Below are 23,819 nucleotides of genomic sequence, written 5' to 3' on the forward strand. Positions count from 1 at the left end.
CCTCTGGCATTTTGGGGACCCAGCTGGTAGAGATGCCACATGGGCTCTCTCTCCAGCCCCTACATCATCTGAGATGACTGGGCTCAGAGCCTGTCACAGCCACTTCTGCTTTCCATGCCCCCAAAACTTCTCAGATCCTTTGAGACAATTGAGTACCAGTATTCCTCAAGGTTCCTTCCTGCCAATAAATTCTGTTTTATTCCAGGGAAAATGGAAGTGTAACAAAAATGCTTTATTTGTTCACAGTATTTTCACGTTTGTACAGCTGCTTAAGGACCGTGCATTCCTTTTCATGTCTAACCATCCATCTTTGGGTCTCTGTGTGACTGCCAGCCCCTTGCAGGTAGAGCTATCTGCAGACTCTGAGCCAAGCCAGTGTCTGGGATGGGAATGGTGTCCCCTGAGACAAGAAAGGACATCACATTTGGCCCCACTTTTCTCTGCCAGTCAATGGGCAAGTCACATTTAACAAGAGGGTATCATTCCAAAATCCTTTGTGGTGACACCACCCCTGCCTTACTAACAAACACAACACCTAGTTAGTGTCCAACTCCTTAGATTTTTCCAACAAGGTGTGAACACTGGGGACCAAGTGAGAAGAGAGGTGAAGGAGAAACTGAGTCGGGGCAGAGGGCAGACCAGTGGGTATCGCTGCTTCCAAGGCAGCCGGGGAGGAAGTATTCCATTTCCTGAGCTGTGCATGCACATTTCAGTGTGAACAGAGGGAAATATAGTTCAATGTTTCAACATCATTTGCCTTTCTCGTGCTAAAATATTGATAAGTGCTGCCCAGGCTGATGCCCCTGCGGTTCTGAGCAGTAACTGGAGCATGGTGTGTACTGAAGTGAGACATGGCAAAGCCTTTAACGAGTATTTAAAATTCCTGGAATAATGCTCAGCACTGGCCTAGCTCAAGCAGCTCCTGAAAACCTCCCCCCACCCCCAGCCCCCCGCCGCCTCCTAATCGGCAGGAGCCCGGCCCCCGACCCCCCACTGGTGGCAATTAGTGAGGCAGCTGCTCATCTTAAGGACTGGAAACAATGCAGGAGGTGCTTGCATCTGCCCGGGGGCAGCGGGCAAGAGCCCCACCGAGCCAGGCCGGGAGGCACACACGTAGGGGGAGGCAGGGGGACGTGAGGTGCTGCCTCTTCCACACTGAGGCCCCAGAAAGAGGGAGCGTGGGGCAGGACTCCCAGGAAAGGCAGGATGGGGGAGGGCAAGAAAAGGTTAAAGAGGACGATACAGAGGGTGGAGACTTGGGAAAAGAAAGAAGAGGAAGGGGATGGAAGAGAGGAGAAAGCCAGGAGAAGTAAATCCCCTGGGAAGAGCCTGCCAGCCTTGGAAAGGATAATTCCATCTGGGCCTCTAAAAAAGGGAAATGGACCCTCCTGAGAAAGTCAAAGCCCCGGGCCTCAACCAATCCCAGTCTTCAGACACCTTCTGCAAATCCCAGCCACAACAAAGACCCCCAGACCTGGGGCTAAAGGGCATCTGCTATGTGGTCTGGGACGTCACCACCAAGGGTTGGAATGATACAGATTGACTAGGTAAGGATCGCCCAGATTTCAATAGCCCCAGGTGGTCTAATTGTGGGGGTCCCGGCCACATTAAATGCACCATACACTTTAAGCTAATAGGTTTTAAATGCATGCATTTTGAAAACTCTATAGATCTTGGTGGGATTGTTCAGAAGAATGTCTTTCCAAGAGGTCCCACTCAAATCAGATCACAAGGAGAGGATATCTGCCTTTTCCAGGAGTGATCCCATTAAAGTACCCATGTGGGAGAAAGCAGGGGTGTGTCCCAGATAGCCATGGGGTACTCCCCCTGGAAGGCATTCTGATTGGTGGTTGTGTGGGAATTAGTGTAACTCAGAGTCACTGACCAAAATTGTAAATTGAATAATATCTGTACTTGGGGAGACAGAGTAGGAAATTTACAATGAGTTGGGAAGCAGGATCTGACAAACTCTCATTAATTATGCTTTACCTCTGCCTTCCAGAAAATAAAACTCAGTGAAGTGATGCAAAAATAATGATCCTACTTTCTGAGATGAAAAAAAAAAAAAAAAATAATGGGACATGTGATCTGAAACACAGACATTTATGGGAACAAACAGAATGAAGTATAAATTTGAAGGGGACAGGCAGGGACATCCAGGACATACAGCATTCATGAACAGAGGGGCAGAGCAAGGGGCTCTGAGACCAGCCAGGGCAGCTCTGTTGGACATATAGGGGAGGAATTCTCTGGAGCCAGGAAACGCTGTCAGCTCTGGGGAGGTTGCCAGCAGCCTCATCTTATTCTCCATCCATAAGTCTATCCAGCTAATTAGGGAAAATCTTGCCTGATGCTCTAACAGCACTTTCAGTCGCCTACATCTTCTGCTCCAGGACCATTTCCTCACCCCTGTGGTGCTGTAGCTGCTGGCCCCAGTCCAGCCACACTCCAGCCCCAAGGACCCTCAAAAGGCCATCCCATCACCCAAACCAATTTCCACGTGAGCTGTTCCTGGGACCAGCACAGTTGCTCTGGGCTGAGGCCCTGGCAGTGGATCTGTCCCTCTGGCAATGGGACTCTGTGTTTGTTCTCCCAGTTCTTCTGCAGCGTCTTTCCAATGAGTGATCGGGCATCTGCTCTCCACGGCCAAAGGGGCGGGTGGGAGGGAGAAGCCGTGGGCATGGCCAAGCTGATGGCCCACCTGAAGTTGACCATCTCCTCCTGGAGTTTATCTGCAGGAGCCGAGGAGCCCCACCTTCGGACCGTCAGCCTGGACACTGTGGCCGGGTGGCAAGGCCAGCACCTGTGAGAAGACAGACAGGATGGGGAGTCCTGGGCACAACAGCCAAGGGTAAAGGCCTGACAAAAGAAGAGTCATGGTTTCTCAACTTAGTGAACTGTTTTCAACTGAGCATCCAATGTGATCATCACAAGTGTCAGATATTATTACCACCAATTCACAGAGAAGAAAAAGTGAGAATGCAGGTTGTTGGAATGACATGACCAAGGTTACAAGGCCTGATTCTCCCCCATACCATGTCACCTTGAGGAATTAGTGATGCCTTTGTGCAGACAAACCACCTTGGAGCTTCTTAAAATTACAGGTGCCACTTGAGACTGCACATCTTACAAGTCCCCAGGTGATGCCAATGCTGCTGGAATGCACCTCCTCTCCACTCTGAGTAGTAAGGTCCTAGAGAGGCTTTCCAATCTTACTATTCGGAGGAATCACGTAGAGCACCTGATTCCTCTTCTTCAATTGTGACTGACAAGAGCCTCAGGTGGCCCAAGTGGTCAGGTAAGTTTGGAAAATGCTGCTCTAGAAGTATAGGAGAGACAATGGCCATGGCTGAGACAGATTTTGCAGGGTACCAGGACTAGGTCTTTTCCATTGTTTTCCTAGGTTTCCCGGGTGTCCTTTCCTCCAACAGGAGACTGCCGGCCTTGACCCTGACCTTACTTTGGCATTCACTCTCTGGCTCCACTTTCTCATCTCTGGAATGGGAACTGATAGCTGAATCCCAGGGCCAGCAGCAGACATGATGGAAGGAGACCTTAGAGAAGGAGATGCTGGAGGAGCCAGTGACAAGTTAATGTCCATCCTGCAAGCAGCAGAGAGATGGGTAAAAAGGAAAAGCAGCAGGAGTGGGGGGAAGGAGAGAAAGCCAGGGCTATGCTGGGGTACCTTGGCCTCACTCCTTGACATTAGAAAAAAATGGAACTAAAGAACCAAGGAAGAGATGAAATGCAACCGGGATGAGGAGAGCTTCTGAAATGGAAACCCAGACTGTGTCTGCTACAAATCTGCAAAGCCCTTCACTTTGGCCGTATCAAGGGAAGTGGAGATTCAGCACTTGGGGCTCAGGGTAGTGCTGGCATCCCAAGGGGGCAGCTGGGAGCCTCAGGCCCTGAAACGGAATGGAGGAGCCCAGAATCAGGGGCTCAGCTGGGCCCAGCATCTACCACGTGGCCCAACAGGGGGAGCCCATGGGCCGGAGACAGACCCTCCCAGCCTTACTCTCTTCCAGCCCCAACCACCACTGCCTCATTTCAGAGCTGCCACCACCACACCTGTGTCTTCTCTATAGGCAGCTACTGAGCACCCACTCTGTACCGGGTGCTGCACGTGAACATTAGCTCATTAATCTGACATCAGCCCTCGCAGGATATGTGCTAGTGTACCCATTTACAGGAAATCAGACTTAGGAAGCTCAGGACTGCAGAGCTATTACATGGAAGAAGTGGGATTCAAACCCAGGTCCCCTCTCTAACATCTCTTTGACCTCCTTGTGTCAGCACCTCTCGGAAGAGTGCTCACACATGTGTGCCACCAACACAAACCAGCCAGGAATATATCACCCTTTTCCTAAAATCAAATCACATGTATATCAGGGTGGTGATTTGGGCTTATGGCACATGTGGGGGGTCCTTTCTTCAGAGAGATGTTGACGTACAAAACTCTAGGTTCAGTCAACAGGAACAGGTGTACCTGCCGTTGGAGTGCATGGATGCGTGGCAGTTTTGAACTAAATGTGCAGGGAGGCATGGTGAGGTCTTTTTCTTGTCGTTCCTTGTGAAATCCATTGCCTCCCCTGGTATTCTGAGGCACACCCATTACTGGAACTTGCCATACAAAGCCAGCTCAGCCTACACATTTACGTAAAGAAAATGGGAATGTTGATTTAGGCACGTTTTCCTAATTTTACAATAAGATAATTGGATGTGAAGGCTTGTGTTCAAATGGATGGCTTTTAAATTCATTAAGAAGCAGGGAGAGATAATAGGGCTATTCTAAAGTTTGTCAAAACATGATGGGTGGTGAAAGAACTAGGGGGAGAGCTTTAAGTACTACTGTCCAAATGGATCTCAGCAAGGACGTTCTAGGTCTCAGCTCCAGGTACTTCAGCATCGCCCCACACGGCCTTCTTTTCGGCTCTTCCAAATGTGCCCCACTCCCTTCCTTCTTGACCTCGCTGGCCAGCTGGTGGTTTACCTCCTCCTTGCAGGCCTTCTGGTTGCTTCCTTTTCATCTGACCTCAGAGATGCCTCTTGGCAGCTCCAGGCTGCCCTGCCCTGCCCAGGCAGCCCTAACCAAGGCTCCAGGTCCAGTGTGTCCTTCATGGGGCACCTGATGGTTTCTCCAAGCATATTTCCTGACGGGCGGGCTCTGATCTGATGCTTAGTCAGTCCCTCACTCACTCATCAATGCAACAAATCCTTGCCAGGCTTTGTGTTGGGTGCTGTGGGCAATGAAAGATGCATTCACTACAGCCCGGAACCTATCCAGTTGGGAACTCAAGGTGGGTGCCCAAAGCACTGTAAGGCCAGGTAGGACGTCATCTTGGGCTCTCTGAGAGCCAGGGCATCTTGAGGAGGGCACTGTGTTGGCCTGATGCTTTCCACACTGCACTGCAACTTGCCCCCACAGCCCGAGCTCGTCCTCTGTTCGGCTGCCCTAACACCACCTTCCCCTTTGGCCCACCTGCAGACTTCCTGTTTCCTGTCAGAGGCTCCACTTCTGTACAGGCCAGCAATGAGCAACAACTCAGGTATCCCAAGTCCCTCTTCCAGCTCAGGTTAGCAGCCCCACCCTGCCTCTAAGCTGTTCTCCAGTGACCCGGGAGCCCAGATATTCCACGGGAGTGCAGTTCCAGTCTCCTATCACTACAAGTGTTTGATGTTATAACACTTTAAACAAACACTGAGAACAACACAGCCAAAGTTCTCACAGAGGGTCGGAAGGTTGAGGGGGGAGTTCTGCCACAGAAGGAAGAACTGAGCCCCGATGGGGAGGGAGCAGCCTCATCTGGAGAGGTAAGGGGATGTGTCATCCTGACTATTTGCTCTGACGGTGCCTGAGGGAAAGGAGCTCCCCAGGGTTGGCCTCAAGCCAGGCCTTCTGGAAGCATGGCCTCAAGCCAGGCCTTCTGGAAGCATCCCCCAGAGCTCAGGGCCCCCGGCCACTCCCCTACAGGGGACCCCTACACTCTACCATCAGGCCCATAGTCTCACGGCCTTCCTGGGAGAAGGAAGAGAGGAAAGCTTGGGGTGGAACCCCTTACCCTATTACAAGGAGACTTTGGGGTGAGGGCTAGGAGCAACAATCACCCGAAAATCCCCTCAGCCTCTCAACAGCCTCAACTGTAAAATGGGGATAAAAATATTGATCCCAAAATGCTGGGAGGACTAAAAGAAATAAGATGGGTGAAAGAACCTAGGACATTACCTAACACGCAGGAAGCATTCAATAAATGCTCGTCTTCTCCTCCGTCAGCCTCGAGGGGTGAGTCCCCCGGTCTGGAGAAAGGGTGTTAAGTGAATGTTGGCACCAAGGGGAGAGCCCAGCTTTGGGAAGGAGGCGTCATTAAAAGTGAGAGCTGGTCCCAGCCAAGAAGGCGGTTTAGTCAGAGAGTTCATCTCTGCTGAATTACAGTTTCTTGAAAGGGACCTTTGTTATTTCTTCAATTTTGAAACTTCTTGAACTAAGCCACCTCTTATCACTGAAGGTGAAGGTCATATCTTTCCCTTGACTCAGCAGCAAAATGGAAGACGCTAGAAGCAGGAATAGAGGGCGGGAGTGGGAAACCCATGCAGAAGGAGAGAACGCTCAGCTCCTCCCAGCCGTCTATGTGCTGAAGTTCTCGCCCCGGGCTGCCCCAGGAGCCATCCCTGATCTCCAGCTGGGACTTCGCCATCACACATCACCCCTGGCTTCCAATGGCCCCAGATTCCCTCCTGTCTCCTGTCCTAGGGGACTGCAAGCTCCCTTTCTCCTTCTTCATCCAGGAGCAGGTTAGAATTGTTCTAAATGAAGGAGGCACCTGAAAACCACAACAGCCATGTACAGCCAGCCCAGACGACTTTCCTTCTACAGCTAAAAACAGTAACCAGGAGGCCGGGGTGGCCCAGTGCATGGAGTCCGGCAGGTCCTCCCCTCAGCCTCAGCCCTCGCTGGGAGTCCTCTAAAACCCTTCTTCTGTCAAGCGATGAATGGGTACATAAAATGTGGTCGATCCATACAATGTACTATTACTCAGCCATAAAAAGGAATGAAGTACTGATGCATGTTATAAATGGATGAACCTTGAAAACACTATGAAGCAAACGAAGGCACACACAAAAGGCCACGCATTGTATGATTCTATTTATATGAAATGTCCGGAATAGGCAAATGCGTAGAGACAGAAAGGAGATCAGTGGTTGCCAGGGGCTGAGAGGAGGTGGGCGGGGGGAGTGACTGTTAATGTTTCCGGGGTCTCCTTTTGGGGTGATGAAATGTCCTGGACCTAGACAGTGTTGATGGTTGCACTACATTGTGAATTACTGCATGTCACTGAATTATATACTTTAACATGGTTAAAATGGTGACTTTCCTTTTAAGTGTATTTTACTACAATTTTTTCGAAACCCTTTTCAGGCCTTAAGTATTCCCTTCTCTACCTCTGTCCTTTCTAGCCCCTCCCCCACTCAGGGGAAAGAGTTCTAGAACTCACTTGGGTGAAAAGGAAAATTTATATTTCTGCTGTTGTTGAGGGATGTCCATCGACCAAAGCTCACTAAATGTGGACCCCAAAGGCCTTGACGGAGGCAAGGTCACCCTCAGTTCTAAAGCCTCTGGACTAAGAATGAGAAGAAGAAAGATCCAGACTCATGTCCGTTCCAGACCCTCATCCCAACACTGATCCCCCTGCCCCAGCCCATTCTCTGTGCTCTCTGCTTTCACCAGCACTGAGGTTCCCAGATGGTTCCCCAGCCAGGGAGCAGAGGAGGCTTGTCCTCCATGTCCGAAGCCGTTTTTCCTCCAGATACTCTGGCTCCCGATTGCAGAAGAGCAGGCAGGATACAGCCCATGCTCATGTGGGCCGAGGACTGGTTGGAGGCTCACCTACGAGATCACCCCCAGAGGGCCCCGTGGCTAATTAGGTCGGAACATAGCCCAGCCCAGGCCAGCTCCTCCATGCTGGCCAGGGGAGCAGTCGTGCTACTGGAGATAGGCACAAATGACCACAGGAAGCCTGGGCAACTTCCCATGGAACCCCTCCCTCCTTACAGGTAAGCCTGGAACTGCAAGAGATCCCTCAGTTTGCTGTGGACTAGACTTGGCCTGGGAGCCAGCCGGCCCAACTCACCAGGGAAGGTCCTATGTAAGGCTACACTGGGCTTCGATGTGAGGGAGGAGGTTTGGAGACAGGGGTCTGGGTGTGGGCAAGATCTAACAGATGGGATGCCAGGAAGATGATCAGAATGCTAAAAATTCCCCTCTCTCCCCCCTAATGTCAGGAGCCAGGATTTATCTACCTTCTCCTGTTTGTGTAAAAATCAAGACCCTTCCCCCTGGGGCCCTGCAGGATGCCACCATGATTGCTGGGCTGGCTCCGTGACCCTGTCCCTTAGCCAACGTGACCTGTCCTTCCTGTGAACTTTACCCTTCATGGTTTACCCACTTACATTAAATTCTTACTCTACCCAACCTCCTCTCCCACCATGAGCCTCTTTATCCTCAGACAATACAGCCTCAATCCCTTTCCCAAAACCTTTGGAGTAAGATGCATTGAGAATTCAGAATCTTGGCGATTTCAAAAAGCTAAATATAATGGCGCATATATGCCATATGTTATATAACCTCCTTAGTCAGCATCGGGCAGTACCTGTAATCAAATGCATTAATATTTCTGCCACAAAACACCTGATACCCATGCCCATGGGATAAATAAAGGCTATAAATAGCTTCACATCACTTAAGGTCAGATTTTGATGCAAAATAGTTTTGGCAGAAAACTCACTGAACAAAACAAAACAAAACCCTTTTGGTTTTCAGTTTTTTGAAATTTGGATTTGTAGGCAAGAGACTGGGGATCACTATTTACACTGCATAAGAGAGAACCGGGCAGGGAAACCTGTGACTGAGAAAAGGGCAAGGGCCCTTATGACTCCCCGTGCTCCTCTCTGCCACCAAGAGCACCGGCCATTGGGGCCCAGACTGCCTCAGGCGCCATTTTGGATTCTATAGAGTTAGCGGGCCTCCTAACCAGCTGTGTACTTAAGGCCAGAGACATAGCCATCCTGTCTCAGTTTCCCTATCTATTTAAGTGGGGAAAGCAGTGATTTCAAAGGTTCCCTTTACCGCTGACATTTTGTGATCCTACTAAATACACTAGCCAAAACTGGCTATCCTGTTAAGAGTGAGGCAATGCCTTCACTGTGAGCCCTAAGAGCACCCCACCCCCCCAAATCAGCTGTCCCTCTCAGCACCCAAGTCCTTTTGCATATCAGTGCCTTTGGGCATGCTCTTCCCAGCCTCTGGATTCCCTTCCCTCCATGCCTGCAAAAAGTCGTACTTATCCATCAAGTTCTGCCCCAAATGTCTTTTTCTGGACTCCCACTGATTTGTGTTTTAACACACCCACGGCCATTTAAATTATAATTTATATGTTTGCATTTCTCTGCTTCCACCAAACTGTGGTCGCAGATGCAGGGTCTATGTTAGCCGTTTGGCTGGCCCCGACAGTGCCTTGCACATGACAGGTCTCAGCAAGTGCTGTGGAGGAGATGGATGGGTGCTGAGTTGGGCAGGCATTCCCTCCAGACACAGTCATGTGGAAGCACAGATCCACACTCCATCAGTAGGAGACCCCAAGGCATCTGCAGGAGAGGAAGTTCATGGTACAGGAAAAAGGAAGCCTTAGCTTGAGTCACTTATTGCACCTATTGCCCACCTATTGTGGACAGCTACAGGGTAAAATCCTAAAGCAAGAGGAAGGTGCTAGAAAGGGGAAGCCAGACCCCACAAGCCAAGGTGGAAGGTCCTACAAGAGCAGAACTGTAGACTTTGGTATAAGACAGCGTTTGGTCCCTTTGAGAGAAGGAGGCTGTCTGGGCGAAGGAGCATCTGGGAACGACCAAGAGGTAAAGGATAGGATGGCATGGCTGCTCCCAGAGCCGGCGGGCAGAGGACTGGGGCGCTGCGCGCCGCCGCCGCCGCCGCGAGGTGGCAGCAAAAACTCGCCAATGGCCCCAGACCGCGCGCTGCCTCCCGCCAGAGTTTTTTCTTTCTGCCTAGGTGAGCACGGCGAAAGCAGAGGTGCATCCCACCACCCTGCAGTGGAGTGGAGGGCTGAGCCCCCGGCCAGGATCTTGGGGTCCCCCGAGGCGGCAGAGAAGTCTTCGAAGTCTCTAGCACCTAAAACTGGAAACTTCTCTAGGGACTCCTGAAATCTAAATTCCCTGACCCGCACCCGTCTTCTGCCCAATCCCCTATTCTCCCATCTCCGAGGACACGGATCCAATTCCCCTGCCTCTCCAACCGCTCGGCATCCGGGGTCACACTCCTAGAAGAGGCTTCCTGTCCTGCCCCCCGATATCTATCACACACACCCACACACACGCAGCAGACACGAGCGAGCGCGGAATCGTCCAAAGGCCATGCACGCAGACACCCACGCGCACAGACGCGCTCTGCTCACATGCGCTCTCTATGCTCGCAAGAAACAGGTGTGAGAGGCCGCGAGGGGCAATGGAAGGAAACCAGGAAGGGGGCGGGGCGGAGGGGGGCAAGAAACCCGAGTTCGACTTCAACTCACTCTGTTTCACCGGGTCTCTGAACCCTTATTTGTCCAATAACGATATCGCCAAAGCTGCGCGGCTCTGAAACCGACGCCTTCTCCGCGTGGAAGAAGGTTGCCGCAGCTGCGAAAGCCTTCCTAAATGTCCTAGTGGCTTAAACGGAAGATTCCCGCACTGGACTATCTTGACAACTGGAGCCCGCTGGGAGGAGCACGCGCGAAACGGTTTGCAGGTGACTTCACGCACGGAAGTTGCGCAGTCTGCGGGGCTCGGACACACACTCTCCAGCCCCGTGGAGAGGCGCGCTCGGCGGCGCACGCGTCCTGGGTCCCCTGCGCCACCTCTGACTCTCGAAGACCCTTCTCGCGGGCCCCAGTTTCCAGTGGGCTGGTCTTCTCGGGTCACTCCAGCTACTCTTGGGAGACCCGCCAAGCCTCGGGGTCTGGGGCTCAAGCTTTCGCGGTTCTGCCCCACCCCAGCGCGAAGAGGGTATTTCTGCCCCAGTGGAACTAAAGCAGAAGGGGGGGGTGGGGCATGGGAGCAGACCCGGCCGCACCGGACTCCCAGCTTGAGTGTGGACATCCACGGTTTCAAGACAGGGTGCACCAGTCTGATTGGCTCGCGGAGTCCCCTAGACAGTGTCTAGGGGGTGCAGGTGAGCTTTAGGAGAGGCCGGGGTCACAGGGGGCGATCTGGAGCCAAGTCCAAGCCATGATAGGGGGACAAACACTGGAATCACATCACCAGACCGCCGGTAGGTTTCCAAAGGGTCATCGATGCCTGGCTATTCCTCTTTGGAAATATCTTTAACCTGTTCTGCCTCCTCTCAGGCCCTCCTCACTTTTCACCTGCCCTTTGGCATAAATAACTCCCTAACGGGCCTTCCTGTCTACAGCTTCACTGTCCCCCACCCCCCACCCCACCCCGAAGGCCTTAAGCCTAGATCTGGATATGTCCACTTAAGCTCTTCCGGAAGCCTAGTTTGGCTCCGCATGGCCCACAGGATCAATGCCACACAACTTGCCTGACCCTGTGGCCGATCCCCACTCCTCCTTTTCTCAGACTCAATAACCAGCTTCCTCTCAACACCAGTCCCTAAGGATCCGTGGCACCCGAGGCACAAGCCACCACTGCTCTGCACTGGAACAGCACACCTTCCCCAGGCCTTTGTCCCTGCTGGTCCTGCCTAGACTCTCGTCCCCTCAATCCAATTCATCTGTCTCAGTCAAGAGCTCTCTCTTCAGAGAAGCCGTTCCTGTCCCCAGCCCCAAAATTGTGATTAATGGTGAAGTTACCACTCGCGGCAATATCCTGTGCAGCTCCGCCAGTGGTTTGTGACACACCGCCTGTCCCTCCTGCAGGACTGTGAGCAGCCTGAGGGCGGGGGCCAGAGCTTCACTGCGTCACTCCCTCCTCAGTTCTTAGGGAGCTTCATTAATATTTTTGGACCAAGTTGGATGCCTGTACCCTCAAGCACGCATCGGTCTGGGCAGACCCCCTCCCCCCATCTACAGGTAGACGTGATATGGGCACAATATAAATGTCTCTCCTGCATCTCAGTGGAATGTGCACAATAGCCTCTCTACACACTCAACAGAGGTCATATATATACACACACTTCACATTCAAATACACACCGCCAAGTTCCATCCCACCGGGAAGCGCTGGTGGTTCAATCACGTCCACTCAGCCAGGGGAATCCGCTGCTAACCCTCTGGGCCCTTGTGGGGTGCGTCTGTCGGTTTGGGTCCCAGTAAACGGTGCGTAGGAGGCGCGTTCCCGGCAGGACTACATCCCTGCAAGGCTGGCTGCTCCCCGACCTACCCACTCCTTTCTCTTGCATTTGCCTCATCTCGCGTGCTCAGTGAAGGGTCTCAGGAAAGTATCTTCCTGGACGCCATAAGCCCACCGGAAAGGAAGATTGGAGTGGGGGCACCAAATGCTCATGTGTGGCAGGGTGAAGACAGAAGGTGGCTTTGTGACAGTGGTCAAGTCATGTCCCTCTCTGAGCTTCAGTTTCCCCTTCTTGTATAATTGAGACCATATCCAACTCAGAGACGACCAGAGGATGCAGTGGTGACGTGGCGGGGCCTAGACTCCGCAGGCCTGCATGTGTACTTATGTCTGTCTGTCCGTCCGTCCCACCCGTCTCCTAGTCCCGCCTGGCCTGGCCACGCCAGTGCGTCCGGGGCAGGGCAGGGGCGGGCAGGGGGGGCGCAGAGCCCTTCCGAATGCTGCAGTCAGGGCCGCGCGTTTACTCATTAAGGGGCCCTGCTAAGAATTTCTGTTTAATAATGTTCCTGAATTCGTTATGACAGTAAATACTCATCTCCAAATCCAACGAGCTTTAGCCATGGCCAGCCTGGAAGGACTCCAGGTTGCCCCCAGCCGCAGGCTCGCGGATCGCCTAGGGCAACCCAGCACTGCGGGGACCCGACGCGGGCTGACCAGAACGTCAGGCCGGTATTGCCCCGGGCTTCGGCCACAGCGCCTCCCAGCGGCCGGAAAGAAGAAAGAGTCTGAGCCGGAGAAGGAGGGGACCAAGGTACCTCGAAAGAGCGCGCTGCGGAGGCCCAGTGGTAACGCAGGGACCAAAGGCAGCGCACACCCCCAGAGCCGAGTCCGAGTCTTCCAGGAACCGGCCCCAGGATCCCGGCACTGATCCCCAGAGGACTGCCTCCCTCACGCAGGGCCGGGCTCTGTCACCTGCGGGCCCCGATCCTCCAGTCAGATCTTCCTTTCAGGTTCCTGAGAAGACCCCAAGGAACTTGCCCAAGTCCCATGCCTCCCCTTTTCTAAGGGGAAGAGAACAGCCTACGATTGCCTGGTCTGCAGCCCCTCCAGGGCCCCACAGTCTTTTCCACCCACCCCCAGAGAAGGCCTCCTCCCTGAGCCCCCCCTGCAGTCAGTACTCCCATGGTGCTGGGGTGTAGGAAAAACCTCAGGAGATGTACACATGTGTATATGGCTTTCCCTGTGCTTTGCTTTCTTGCCAGCACATTCTATAAAGCCCTCAGCATCTGAAGTGTTAGACTCCTGAAGGCTAAGGCCCTTTCCTTTTATTAAAAAAAAAAAGAAAAAAAGAAAAGAAAGCCCAGTGAAGTGATGGCCTTACTTGTGAAAAGTGGGAGATACTGCTACAAGAGGTGCTTCTGTTCCTGTGCTATGGGGGGAGAGGGGAGGAGCTCGTCCCTGTGCAGAGGGCTAAGTGTATGCTTGCGTTTAGTGGGTGGCAGTGTGTGTCATAGGAATGGAGTCATGGGAAGCATCTCTGAGAATGTGCAGTGTGAGGGGAGAGACTGCTGCCCAGTGCAAGGAGGGGTTGCATGTGCAGGTGGGTGCTTTCTTGGCTGGGCCTCCTCTGGGCAGGGGAAGCTGCCTGGACAGCCCGGCCCACAGGGAGAATGGGCACTTCTGGGCCACAGGCTGCCATGCACAATTTCAGTACTTGGTCTTCTTCCCAGGTGCAGCCAGCCACAAGTCAGAATGCTCCCCTAGGCACTTTCTCAGAGACTGACTTGTTCCCGTGCTTGCAGTGGCACCCCTCTCCCTGCCCAGGTCTGATCTTCACCCTGCCTGAGCCTGGGAAGCAGCTGCTCCCCATTTTTTCTCTAATCTCTCCTGCTCCTTCCCTCTTCTCTGTTTTGTCTCTCTCCATTTTTTTTTCTGTTTCAACTCCCCTCTCCTTTCTCTTCCCTCTCCTTTTGCCCTTTTAGAGACTTCATAATTTCTCTCACTCTCCCTTGTTCTTTCTTCCCTTCTTGTTCTCCAAAACAGCACATCTTGGGCATTTGGCAGGGAGGGTGGATTATAAAATGAAGAACTCTATTCTCTACCTGACTACCCCAAGACTAGGCATGTTTCTCTGAAATGCTTATCTAGTTCTCTACCTGCCTTCTTTGAGTCAAAGCCTGGTGTGTGTGTGTGTGTGTGTGTGTGTGTGTGTGCGTGCACGCGCGCGCGCGTGGGCTGGGAGTGGGTGAGATTGGATAAACCAGTGGACTCAGTGCCTAGGGTGGTTTGGGGATTGGTATGCTCTGGGTGGCATTTCTATTTTATGGCTCATGTGTATAGTTTGTGTGTGCCTGAAGGTTTCCTCTCTGCATCTCCTCTGTGCAGTTGTCTTTGTGAGTGTGCAATGGCTGTATTCCCTGACTGTATTTGTTGTCCTTTCCTGTGTGTGAACTTTTGGTGAGCCTCAACCCACCATATATAAGTTTGTGCACTAACATGTTCATTGTTGCTAATGCTGTTTTATGCCGACATTTTTCTAGTGCAGTGTAAATCTGGATAGCTCTGCAGGAGCATGTGGTTGTGAGGCTGGGCATGTTTGCGTCTGCATCTGTTCTGGTTTGGGGTGTGTGCGTCCTGGAGATGTATGCCTGCAGGAGAGAAGGAGGATGAAGGGCTCTTGTGTTTGTGTCTAAGGATTGCTGTAGAACCTGTAAAGAGTAAATCAGAAAGGCAGGCCCCTTGCTGAGTATGGAAGGAGGTCTAAGGGTGTTGGGGAAGCCCTCTGGGGGTCGGTGGGTGTGGGAGGGAAAAGGTTATACTGTTTTTATGATGAAATGACCTGCGGGTGAGGGAGTGTGGATGTGTCTATAACACGGGGAGGGTAGATTTGTGTAGATGAAGTGTGTGTGTGTGTTTACTCTCCGTCAGGCTGGCTGTGCCTGTCTGCTCCCGCCGAGCCCCGCCCGGCGCAGGGGAGCTCAATCAGCCGCTGCATGAATACACTCGAATGGAAAGTTGTGCTCAGCTGACCGGAGAAATCGGAGCCGGGCTAGCACTGCGCCCCTCCTCCCGGGCTCGGTCCCACCGTCCCACCCTCCCTCAGGCCAGACGGCCGCCGCAGCCCGCGCACTGGGGCGGAGGAGGCTTAGCTCAGCTGGGGCCGGAAAGGGCCCGGGCGACGGGAAGCTGAGGGGGCCTAAAAGCGAGGACTTGGGGGGCGCAGGCGTCTCAGCCCGAGGGTTGGGGGGGGGTGTGGAGGACCCGGGAAAGCCCCCGAGACGGCAGCCAGCACTCCAGGTGACAGTCACACAAAGGCTCAGGAGGGGACCGAGACGGCCACGAAGGCAGAGGAAGACAGGAGAGGGAGACTGGGACGTCCCCTGATCAGAGAGGCCCAGCGCGCCCCAAGCGCCCTGATCAGAGAGGCCCAGCGCGCCCCAAGCGCCCCAGGCCTGGGACTAGGCCACAAGCTCCTGCGACCTGGGTGATGGGCTGGATCTCGAATGGGCCTGGCTGGCCGATTCTCCTTTCAGAACCTGCGGGCCACAGTCCACATTAGGTTTCCTGTCCCACCCCACTCGGCTCTCCTAGCCCAGGGCCTGGCAGTCCCAGCACCTCACTGGAGTCCGCCCCCACGCCCCAAGTCAGGCCCCGCCTGGCTAGTGCCGCCACCTCCAATCCCAATCCCAGCCCGGACCGTTCAGGCTTCTGGGCCTCCAGCCCACTATTGATACGCATCCCCGCCCGCGTCGTGGCAGTTTCCGGGTCATTTCATTTTAATCAGCTGTGCGTCTCGCCGCGGATAATCGACAAGGCTGTCGCTGGGCAGTCGATTGCGCAGGATCGGTGAAGGAGGGCAGGAAGAGGACCCGCGTGGGGTCGCAGCGCTGGGGCGGGGCGATGAGGGCGACCAGAGAGGTGAGCTGACTGGAAGGGGTAAATTGCTCTACCTTCCCTCAGGCAAGCGGCTTCTAGGGAGCTGAGACGCAGGTACAGATTTTTCCCAGTTACACATTCCACGCTGTCTGTTCAGGTTTCCGGCACAGGTTGACATTGTTTTTCTTTGAGAGAGGCAGGGATGAAAAAGATAACCCAAACTGGCTGTTAGTCCTCAAGCACTTCACACCTTAGAGTAGGCGGCCAAGTTCTCAGAGGCCTACACACACCTGAAAGGCTCCAAAACAGAGTGCGCGGGCTGGGGCGCCAGGCGGAAGGGCGCCGCGTGCGCACAGGGCTGCGAGTGCGCACGCTCTGGTACACCAGGAGAGCAGCGGGCCCACCCGCGCGGACAGAGGTGAGGGATGGTGAACACTAAGGCCTGCTCGTCCCGCCTGCCCGAAGCCCCCGCGAGAGCCCACAGGGGTGCACACACTCCACCGGCCGGCGCACAATCCGCAGCCTTCCTAGGCGGTGAGGGCTGAGCACAAAGGCTAAGATGGTTTTTCCGCGAGCCCAAGAGGGACTTCAGCTCAGCCCAGGCGGCCCTTGGGACACTGACTGAGGCCCATTGGGACCGCGGGTGAATTTCGCAATAGGGGCCTTGGCTGTGGCTTTGAGGGGACCCGGAGAGAATGGGCAGGCAGCCGGTCAAAGGCAGAATCTGGTCAGAAAGGACCTCTTTCGCCCCAGTCGGATGTTTAAAGGGGCAGGGGCCAAATAGAGGGAATAAACGCAGTGTGTCAGGGTAAAAAGTGGGCTGGGGAAGCTGAAGAGCCCCAGCCCCCTCTGCCTTCAGGTCAAAGAACAGCCATTGTGACCCCCCTTCCCTAAAGGGACAGAAAGGTCCTTAGGGGTGGGCAGCCTGCAGAACAAGAGAGCCCACACATGTCCAAACCACAACAAGGACCCACAAGACATCATGTCCAGTGCTCAGAAAGACAGTGCACACACAGCATCCCACAGTTATATTGGAGACACCCTGACATGCACTCCTTGCAGAACTAAGTACGTACGAACTGCCCAAACCACACACAAATAGCTACACTATAGAAAATATATATGAAAACACATATTGGGTACGCACTGATGCACTGTACATGCATTTATACCAAACATCACACACCCACACGCACCCCTTTTTATGTAGATCTTGACTGCCTTGTGGAGACCCAGCATTCAAAATTACACACATATACACCACCCAAAACAAGCACACATGCTCCTTTTGCAAGAATCTGTAAGTTCAGAAAGTGCAGTATTGATATTTATGCAAAGCTGGATAGAAACACAGTTGAGAGAGTAACAGATGACAGACAGCCAGATAGACAACTGGCTGGTGAAGCACAGTAGGGCCGAGGCCCCCAAAGCTAAGGCGGCTGTGGGGTCTGATAGCCTGTTTTCTGCAGTGGAGGACGCGTGGGTACTAGATGCCCCCAACTTGTTTTCTCAGCCAGGTATGGGTTTATCCCATATCCCCAGACAAATAGGCACCTGTTCTGGTGACACCAGCCTAAGCCCTTCCAGAGTCACTGTCCAGTGGTCCTACCCCCTTTCTTTCCACCCGCCAATTCAAATTAGATGGCTGGGTAGGGATCCCATGTCAGACCCTCCACACTCTCTGAAGCAAACGCTTCTTTGGGTTTCCAGAACCAAGCTGTGGGTCACGTAGGTGACAAACCACTGAGAAATGAGAGTGAGTGACAGAGCCTCTCACCCCAGACATGATTATGTGCACCAGAACAGAGGCTCAAGCTGGGAAGGACCCAGACAGCTCCTTCCCCAAGGGTACCTACTACCTGGGTCAGGGTTGTCTGAGATGGCCTGAAATGTGGCATCCTGAGGTATGTTTCCCCAGGTAGTGAACACACACAAAGCTTCTGACACTGTGGGCCCAGCCACTGAAGGACTTACAAACCGGCAAGGTCTTCCTGATGCCCTGGTTCTAGATAAGGGCGCATGTAGGAACCTTCCCCACCGCCAGGCCGGGCCACCTCTCTGCCCAGCTCAGCTAGTGTAAACCTCAGGGCGCTGCAGGGGATGGGGTCAAAAGGAAATCGGAAGTCAAAATTAGTTTGGAAACGGGTGCAAAATTCCAGGCACGTTGCTCCCTAATCCTCCTTGCTTTGGCAATTGGACTTTCAAGTGAAGGCAAGTTTTCTGAAATTACCTCTTTGGCTCCTCCTTGGGTGCAGGCCGCCCTGGCCCAGAGTGACGGAGGCGCCTCCAGCCACACCAACCCAGGAAACTGTGGGGCCCCCACCCCCCACCCCGCGCTGGGCGGGGAGGCCTGGGGTTAGCGGGAACCTGATTAGCCAGAGGCGGTGAACTTTTGGTTTTCCTCTTAAAGTGTAAACTAACTCTGAACTGTCTTAAGGGCTTGAGAGTCTCCGACTGATCCCAAAAGATGGGAAGAAATTTTGGGGAAACAAAGCAAAAGCCGTACACACACACAGCAAGTCACAAGGTCACAAAGACTCACACCCGGGGGGTAGGGAGGGGTCCATCCTGATTCTAGGCCCTCAACTCTCCTACCCTCCTCACCCCCACTGCCACCCCCCAAAAAGACAAAATCTGTCAGCTCTGCTGGAGAAGAATGCTTAGGTTTGGCAACAGTATGTGTTTCCCCGTTTAAAAAACAAAGCAACAGCAACGCAAGGACGCCAAACATCCCAGGACCCACAAAGGCAGGGGCTGGCTGTAATTCCCGGAGGAACGCGCTGCTGGGGATCTCCGCAGGGCACCTTGCCACGGAAGAAACTCGTAACCAGCAGTCGCACCCTCTTCCCGCTCCCTCTCTAGGTTTTGGCCCAGGATTCGGCTTTGATTATTTTCTGGAGAGCCTGCTCTCGCCACCCACCCACCCCCCAAAAGCTCAGACCCAGCCGTATAACCCTGCCCCAGCTCCTGCAGCAGAAGAAAGGCCAGGCCATTGCATCAGGGAGCTGGGACCAGAGGTGGACAAAAACACCAGGCTGTGGGAATGATAAGAAAATGGAGAATACTGTATTTGCTTTAGAAAGTTTTTACATATAGATAAACACACAGTTAGATAACAGTAAAAGCGCCCCACAGGGAGTGAGCAATACCTCCAAAGCAACTAAGAAATACTTGAAATAGCTTTTGCATAAGAATACTATGGTCTCACTCTCCGCTTTCACTAGCGATGGGGTCCCTTTTCCTAACCCAGCCCTCCATGCCAGGCAGTGATTGCCACGTCAACGCCAGGAATACTGAGTGGGAGGGGAACCCCCCAAAGGAAAGAGACAGGTGAGCAGGAAAGGGGGTAAAAAGAGGGAGAAGAGTGAGAAAGAAAGAAAGGAAGAGGAGGAAAAGCAATATCATATACAGGTAATTTCTACACATATATTACAAACTGGGAAAATGACCGATCATTAAGATATACATAATTCATATAAAATTTTGAAATAAAAATAAAAATCTGTTACAGTCATAACTATTCTTTTTCCACATTTATAACCAGTACCCACTCAGGCAGTGACAGAAGTGGAGAGAAAAAGGTGCTTACGAAGAAAATGATTGTCTGCTGAACAAAAAACAGAAGATTGCATCTTGTTTGACCAATACTTGGACTTAAAAACAGAGAGAAGAAAGAGAAAGAAAGAGGGCAAGAGAGGAAAAAAGAGAGAGCAACAAAAGGCAAGGAACATTTGCTATTTCCCTCTCAAAGGAGTTCTCTTTTTTTTTGTACAAATTCGGAAAGGAGATGACGGTTTTATTTTTCCTCTTTTTGTCTGTTTTGCTTTTGTCGTCTTGTCATCGTGGTGGTGCTCGGTTTTTGTGTAGTCGACTCTTTTTAAATCGTTTTAAACTAGAGAGAATATTTTCCCAGATACAAATAAATCGTCATGCAGGTGGGGTGCCGGGTCCGTGGGAACCGAAAGGAGAAGCCGTGCTTGTCCTAGAAAGTATACAATTGTCACCTCTTTATGTTTTCTGCCCGCAACATCAGCGTTTGTGACTGTCTGTTGGCGTCGCGGTCCTTTGGGGTGGCCGTGGTGGTAGATGGTGGTTGGGGGGTTGTTGATGGTTTGCGGTTAATTTGCTATTTTTCTTGGTTTTTATATATTTGTGGCTGGGGTGGGAGCGTATGTGTACGTGTGTATGGTTGGGTATCCTGATTTCGGTTTGTTCTGGGGATGGAGGAGGAAGAGGAGGAAGAGGAGGAGGGCAAGGAGGAGGAGGGGGAAGGAGGGGGAGGAGGGAGGAGGGAGGGAGGCCTTGGCTATCATACATCACATTCCGAGTCGCTGGAGGTTACCGAGAGGATGGAGGTGCCGGTGTCCGCGCGCTCCGTCAGGCTGGACACGCTGGTGGTCGGGCTGGCCGCCGTAGACGGCGACTCGGCCGAGCCGTGCGTGGGGCAGCCGGGCTCGGCCAGCGAGCGCATGCCGCTCGGCCCGATGGCCTGGTGCTGGAGCCTGCGGGAGACAGAGAGCGGCGGCCGCCCTGAAACAGCGGCCCGGTCACCCCGCTCCACCGAGCCGCCCAACCGCCCAGCCGCCTCCCCGCACTCGCGCGGGCCTGTGGGAGCCGGGCCTGCAGCCTGCGCGCTCCCCCGACCTCTCCCACCCCGCACCTCTCGTCGCTGCCCCTGACTCGGCTCTCTGCGCACATCTCCGCCTCCAGGCACCTGCCTGCTCTGTGAGCTCCGCAGAGCCTCCCCAGCTCGGTTCTTGGCTCTTGGATCCAGAGCTTCCCAAGGCTTCCCAGATGCGGGCCGGTCTCAAAAGAGAGGTAGAAGCCCAGGCCGACCGCCCGGGGAGCCGAGGGCGCCGGCAGCAGAGAACGCTAAACCCCGGAGGAGCAGAAGCAGGGGACTGATGGGGCGCTTCCTCCTCCGCAGGCCCTGGGGCTCCTCAGACCGAGCCGGCTGCCCCAGGAGCTGTCGGTTCCGCAGTGCATCCTGCTCCTGCTCCCCCAAACACACACCCAGAGTCACACACTGCCTCTCCCAGGTAGAACCGGCTGGTTTTGCTCTCTGAATCTCAGCTAAGGGCACAGGATGGGGGAGAAGAGAAAACAGGGAAGCGGGGGGCAGGAAAGTGGGGAAAGAAGAGGTAGAGAGAAAGGAGGCAAAGAAGGGGAGGAGAAGAAGAGAGAGCACAGAGCAGTCTCCAGCTGCCTCTGCCTCACAGGGTGTATGCTGCCTGAACCAAGTGCCTTAGAGTACTCCTAGCAAGGAGGCTCTGGGCGCTCCCCTGTCAGGCGAAAAGAGGGCTCCACAGGCAGGGGTAAGAGGACTATGGGTTCAGGCCTGGGCCACCTGGAACCAAGCACACACCCAACTCCAGGAACAAACCCAGCGCCCAGCCACAGGCCACTGTCAGCAGCTGGGGCCCTGCACCCTGCCATCCACCAGGCCCATTGCCTTCCCAGACTGATCATGGACACAGGCTTTCACTCAACTTCCTCCCTTCCTTCTCTTGTCCCTACCACTCCCTTGCCTCTTTGCCGTTAGTTCTTTTTCTCCCTACTTCCTGCAGGCCCTCCAGCTCTGCTAACAGTCAAACGTAGCACAACTTTGTGACTTTATGGTCAACTTGCCGGCAGCCCTGCTGATCCTGCCGGCTTTCCATCTTAGCAGACGGAGAGGACACCAACCGTCTCGGGCAGGAGGGCGAGCATGTCTCCCATAATCCCCAACCCACGTAAGCTAGGCCTCTCCTCCACTCCCAGCCCGGCTCTCCTACTCGCGACCCGGCAACCTGCAATGCTGCGGGAAGGAGGCGCGCAGCGCGTTGGCCGCCAGCCTTTTCTCTTTGTGGCGGGGACCCCAGTACAGTTTTCTCTCCTTCATGTTCATGGATTTTCCCTCTGGTTTTTGCAATGCATAAATATAACAAGTGGTCACCCAGAACCAGACAGCAAAGAGAGCTTTCCTTCCTTTCCAGGCTCTGGAGGAGTGCCAAGCTGGGTCCGGGGCTGAACAGGCGGACACCCGTAAGGCGCAGGGCTGGCGGCTCCCAAGTGCTAGGACCAGGGAGGTTGGGCCCACGGGGCCTCACGCATAACCTTCTCCCTAGGAAAGCCCCTCTCGGGAAAAGCTACCAATAAACCTACAGCCCGCCCGTCTTAACGCGCGCGGGGCAAGTGGGAACTTTCTTCGACTGACCAGGGGGTAGCGGCTTCTCTCGGGCGCTCGGCGGCCGCCTCATCATCCCGCGCCCGCCCCATTTCAACCCCTCTCCCCCTCCCCCGGCCCCGGAAGCGGTAGCCAGGCCGCGGGCCCCGCCACTGACCTGTTCTTGGCCGCCGCGGCGCGGTCGCGCTGCCGCCGGTTCTTAAACCAGTTGCCTACTTGTGTGGGAGTGAGGCCGGTGGCCTGCGCCAGTTCGCGTTTCTTGCTGGGGTTGGGGTAGGGATCCTGCAGGTACCACTCCCGCAGCAGGCTCCGAGTCCGCTCCTTGAAGCAATGCGTCTTCTGCTCGCCGTCCCAGATGGTGCGCGGCAGCGGGAACTTCTTGCGCACGCGGTACTTGTCCACCGGGCCGAGCGGGCGGCCGCGCAGCTTCTCAGCCTCCTGGTAGTGCGCCTCGAGCCACATGGCCTGCAGCTTGCCGTGAGACTCCTTGGTGAACTTATGGTTCTCCAGGATGTGGTAGAGGTCGCGGAAGTTGCCCGTGTGGAAGGCGACCACGGCGCGCGCGCGCAGGATCGACTCGTGCTTGTTGATGGCCTCGCACGCCCCGGGGGCCACGGGCAGAGACCAGAGGAAGCGGCCCAGCCGCTCGATGTCGCCCGTCTCCTCCAGCGTCTCGCAGACGCTGGCCACCTGCTCCGGCGAGAAGTTGAGGGTCGGCAGCTGGAACATGGACAACTCTTCCGGGGGGGCCCTGGAGCCGCCGCCGCCGCCGCCTGCTCCGCCAGCACCGCCGCCTCCCGCACCGTTCCCGCTGCCGCCGCCGCCGCCGCCTCCCGCGCCGCCGCCTCCCGCACCGTTCCCGCCGCCGCTACTCGCCAGAAGTAGGGAGCGGTGGTGAGAATCGACGAAGTTTGGCAACAAGAAGTGGGAGGAATAGAGGTCTAGAGGGGAGCGGAATACCATGGACTGACCTGAGAGGAGAGGAGAAAATTCAGGGAGAGGGAGAGAGAGGGGAGGAAGAGGAGGACAGGGGGGATGAGGACCAAGAGGAGGGAGAGGAGAGGGGGGAGGAGGTGAGGGAAAGGAGGGGGGAGCAGGAGGAGGAGGAGGGGGAGGAGGAAGGGCGTAAGGGACACCCACACCCTACACACATCCACACGCACACACACCCGCGCAGCCACATAGAGAGGGAGGAAGGCGAGCGGCCCGGTGCGCGCGCGCAGAGAGAGAGCCCGAGCGAGAGAGAGGGAGAGGGAGAGAGAGAGGAGAGCGAGAGCCAACCACCGCCGAGTCAAGATTCAGCGATTCCACAGCAATCGCCCTAATGACAACAGCCTCATAATATCTCCCCTAAATCCACAGTGAGTGCAGCACTGAAACATTTTGTTTCGCTTTTCTATTGGTCTGCGGCGTGTCGTTGTGGCGTTGCCACGGCAACCGCTGCCAATCACTGTCAGCCCTGCCAATCAATACCGAGAAC

General features: G+C 54.4%; 1 protein-coding gene across 3 annotated transcripts; it reads right to left on the minus strand.

Annotated features, from left to right (window-relative positions):
- Nucleotides 1–2,696: 2,696 nt before the first annotated feature.
- Nucleotides 2,697–23,747, minus strand: SIX3 (SIX homeobox 3). Of its 3 annotated transcripts, XM_037807265.1 has the most exons (4): nt 23,509–23,747; nt 22,497–23,310; nt 20,516–20,675; nt 2,697–2,803 (listed from the first exon to the last, which is right to left on the minus strand). In XM_037807265.1, exons 2-4 carry the CDS (start codon nt 23,300–23,302, stop codon nt 2,729–2,731), a joined length of 1,041 nt encoding a protein of 346 aa, XP_037663193.1. In that variant the 5' UTR covers nt 23,303–23,310; nt 23,509–23,747; the 3' UTR covers nt 2,697–2,728. The 3 variants fall into 3 exon arrangements, with proteins under 3 accessions (XP_037663193.1, XP_037663192.1, XP_037663194.1); XM_037807264.1 differs by having other exon boundaries at nt 22,497–23,745; XM_037807266.1 differs by lacking the exon at nt 2,697–2,803 and having other exon boundaries at nt 19,243–20,675; nt 22,497–23,741.
- Nucleotides 23,748–23,819: the final 72 nt, after the last annotated feature.

Source organism: Choloepus didactylus, chromosome 17, assembly GCF_015220235.1.
Source record: "Choloepus didactylus isolate mChoDid1 chromosome 17, mChoDid1.pri, whole genome shotgun sequence".
Lineage (NCBI taxonomy): Eukaryota > Metazoa > Chordata > Mammalia > Pilosa > Megalonychidae > Choloepus > Choloepus didactylus.

Bases quoted from the DNA above. Each gene is read 5' to 3' on its own strand.
- SIX3 (XM_037807265.1), bottom strand. From the start codon at position 23,302: ATGGTATTCCGCTCCCCTCTAGACCTCTATTCCTCCCACTTCTTGTTG. The intron at 20,676-22,496 runs GTCAGTGGCGGG...TGTCTCCCGCAG, and splicing joins GCCGCGGCGGCCAAGAACAG to GCTCCAGCACCAGGCCATCG. The intron at 2,804-20,515 runs GTAACCTCCAGC...GTCTTCTCACAG, and splicing joins CCGGCACCTCCATCCTCTCG to GTGCTGGCCTTGCCACCCGG.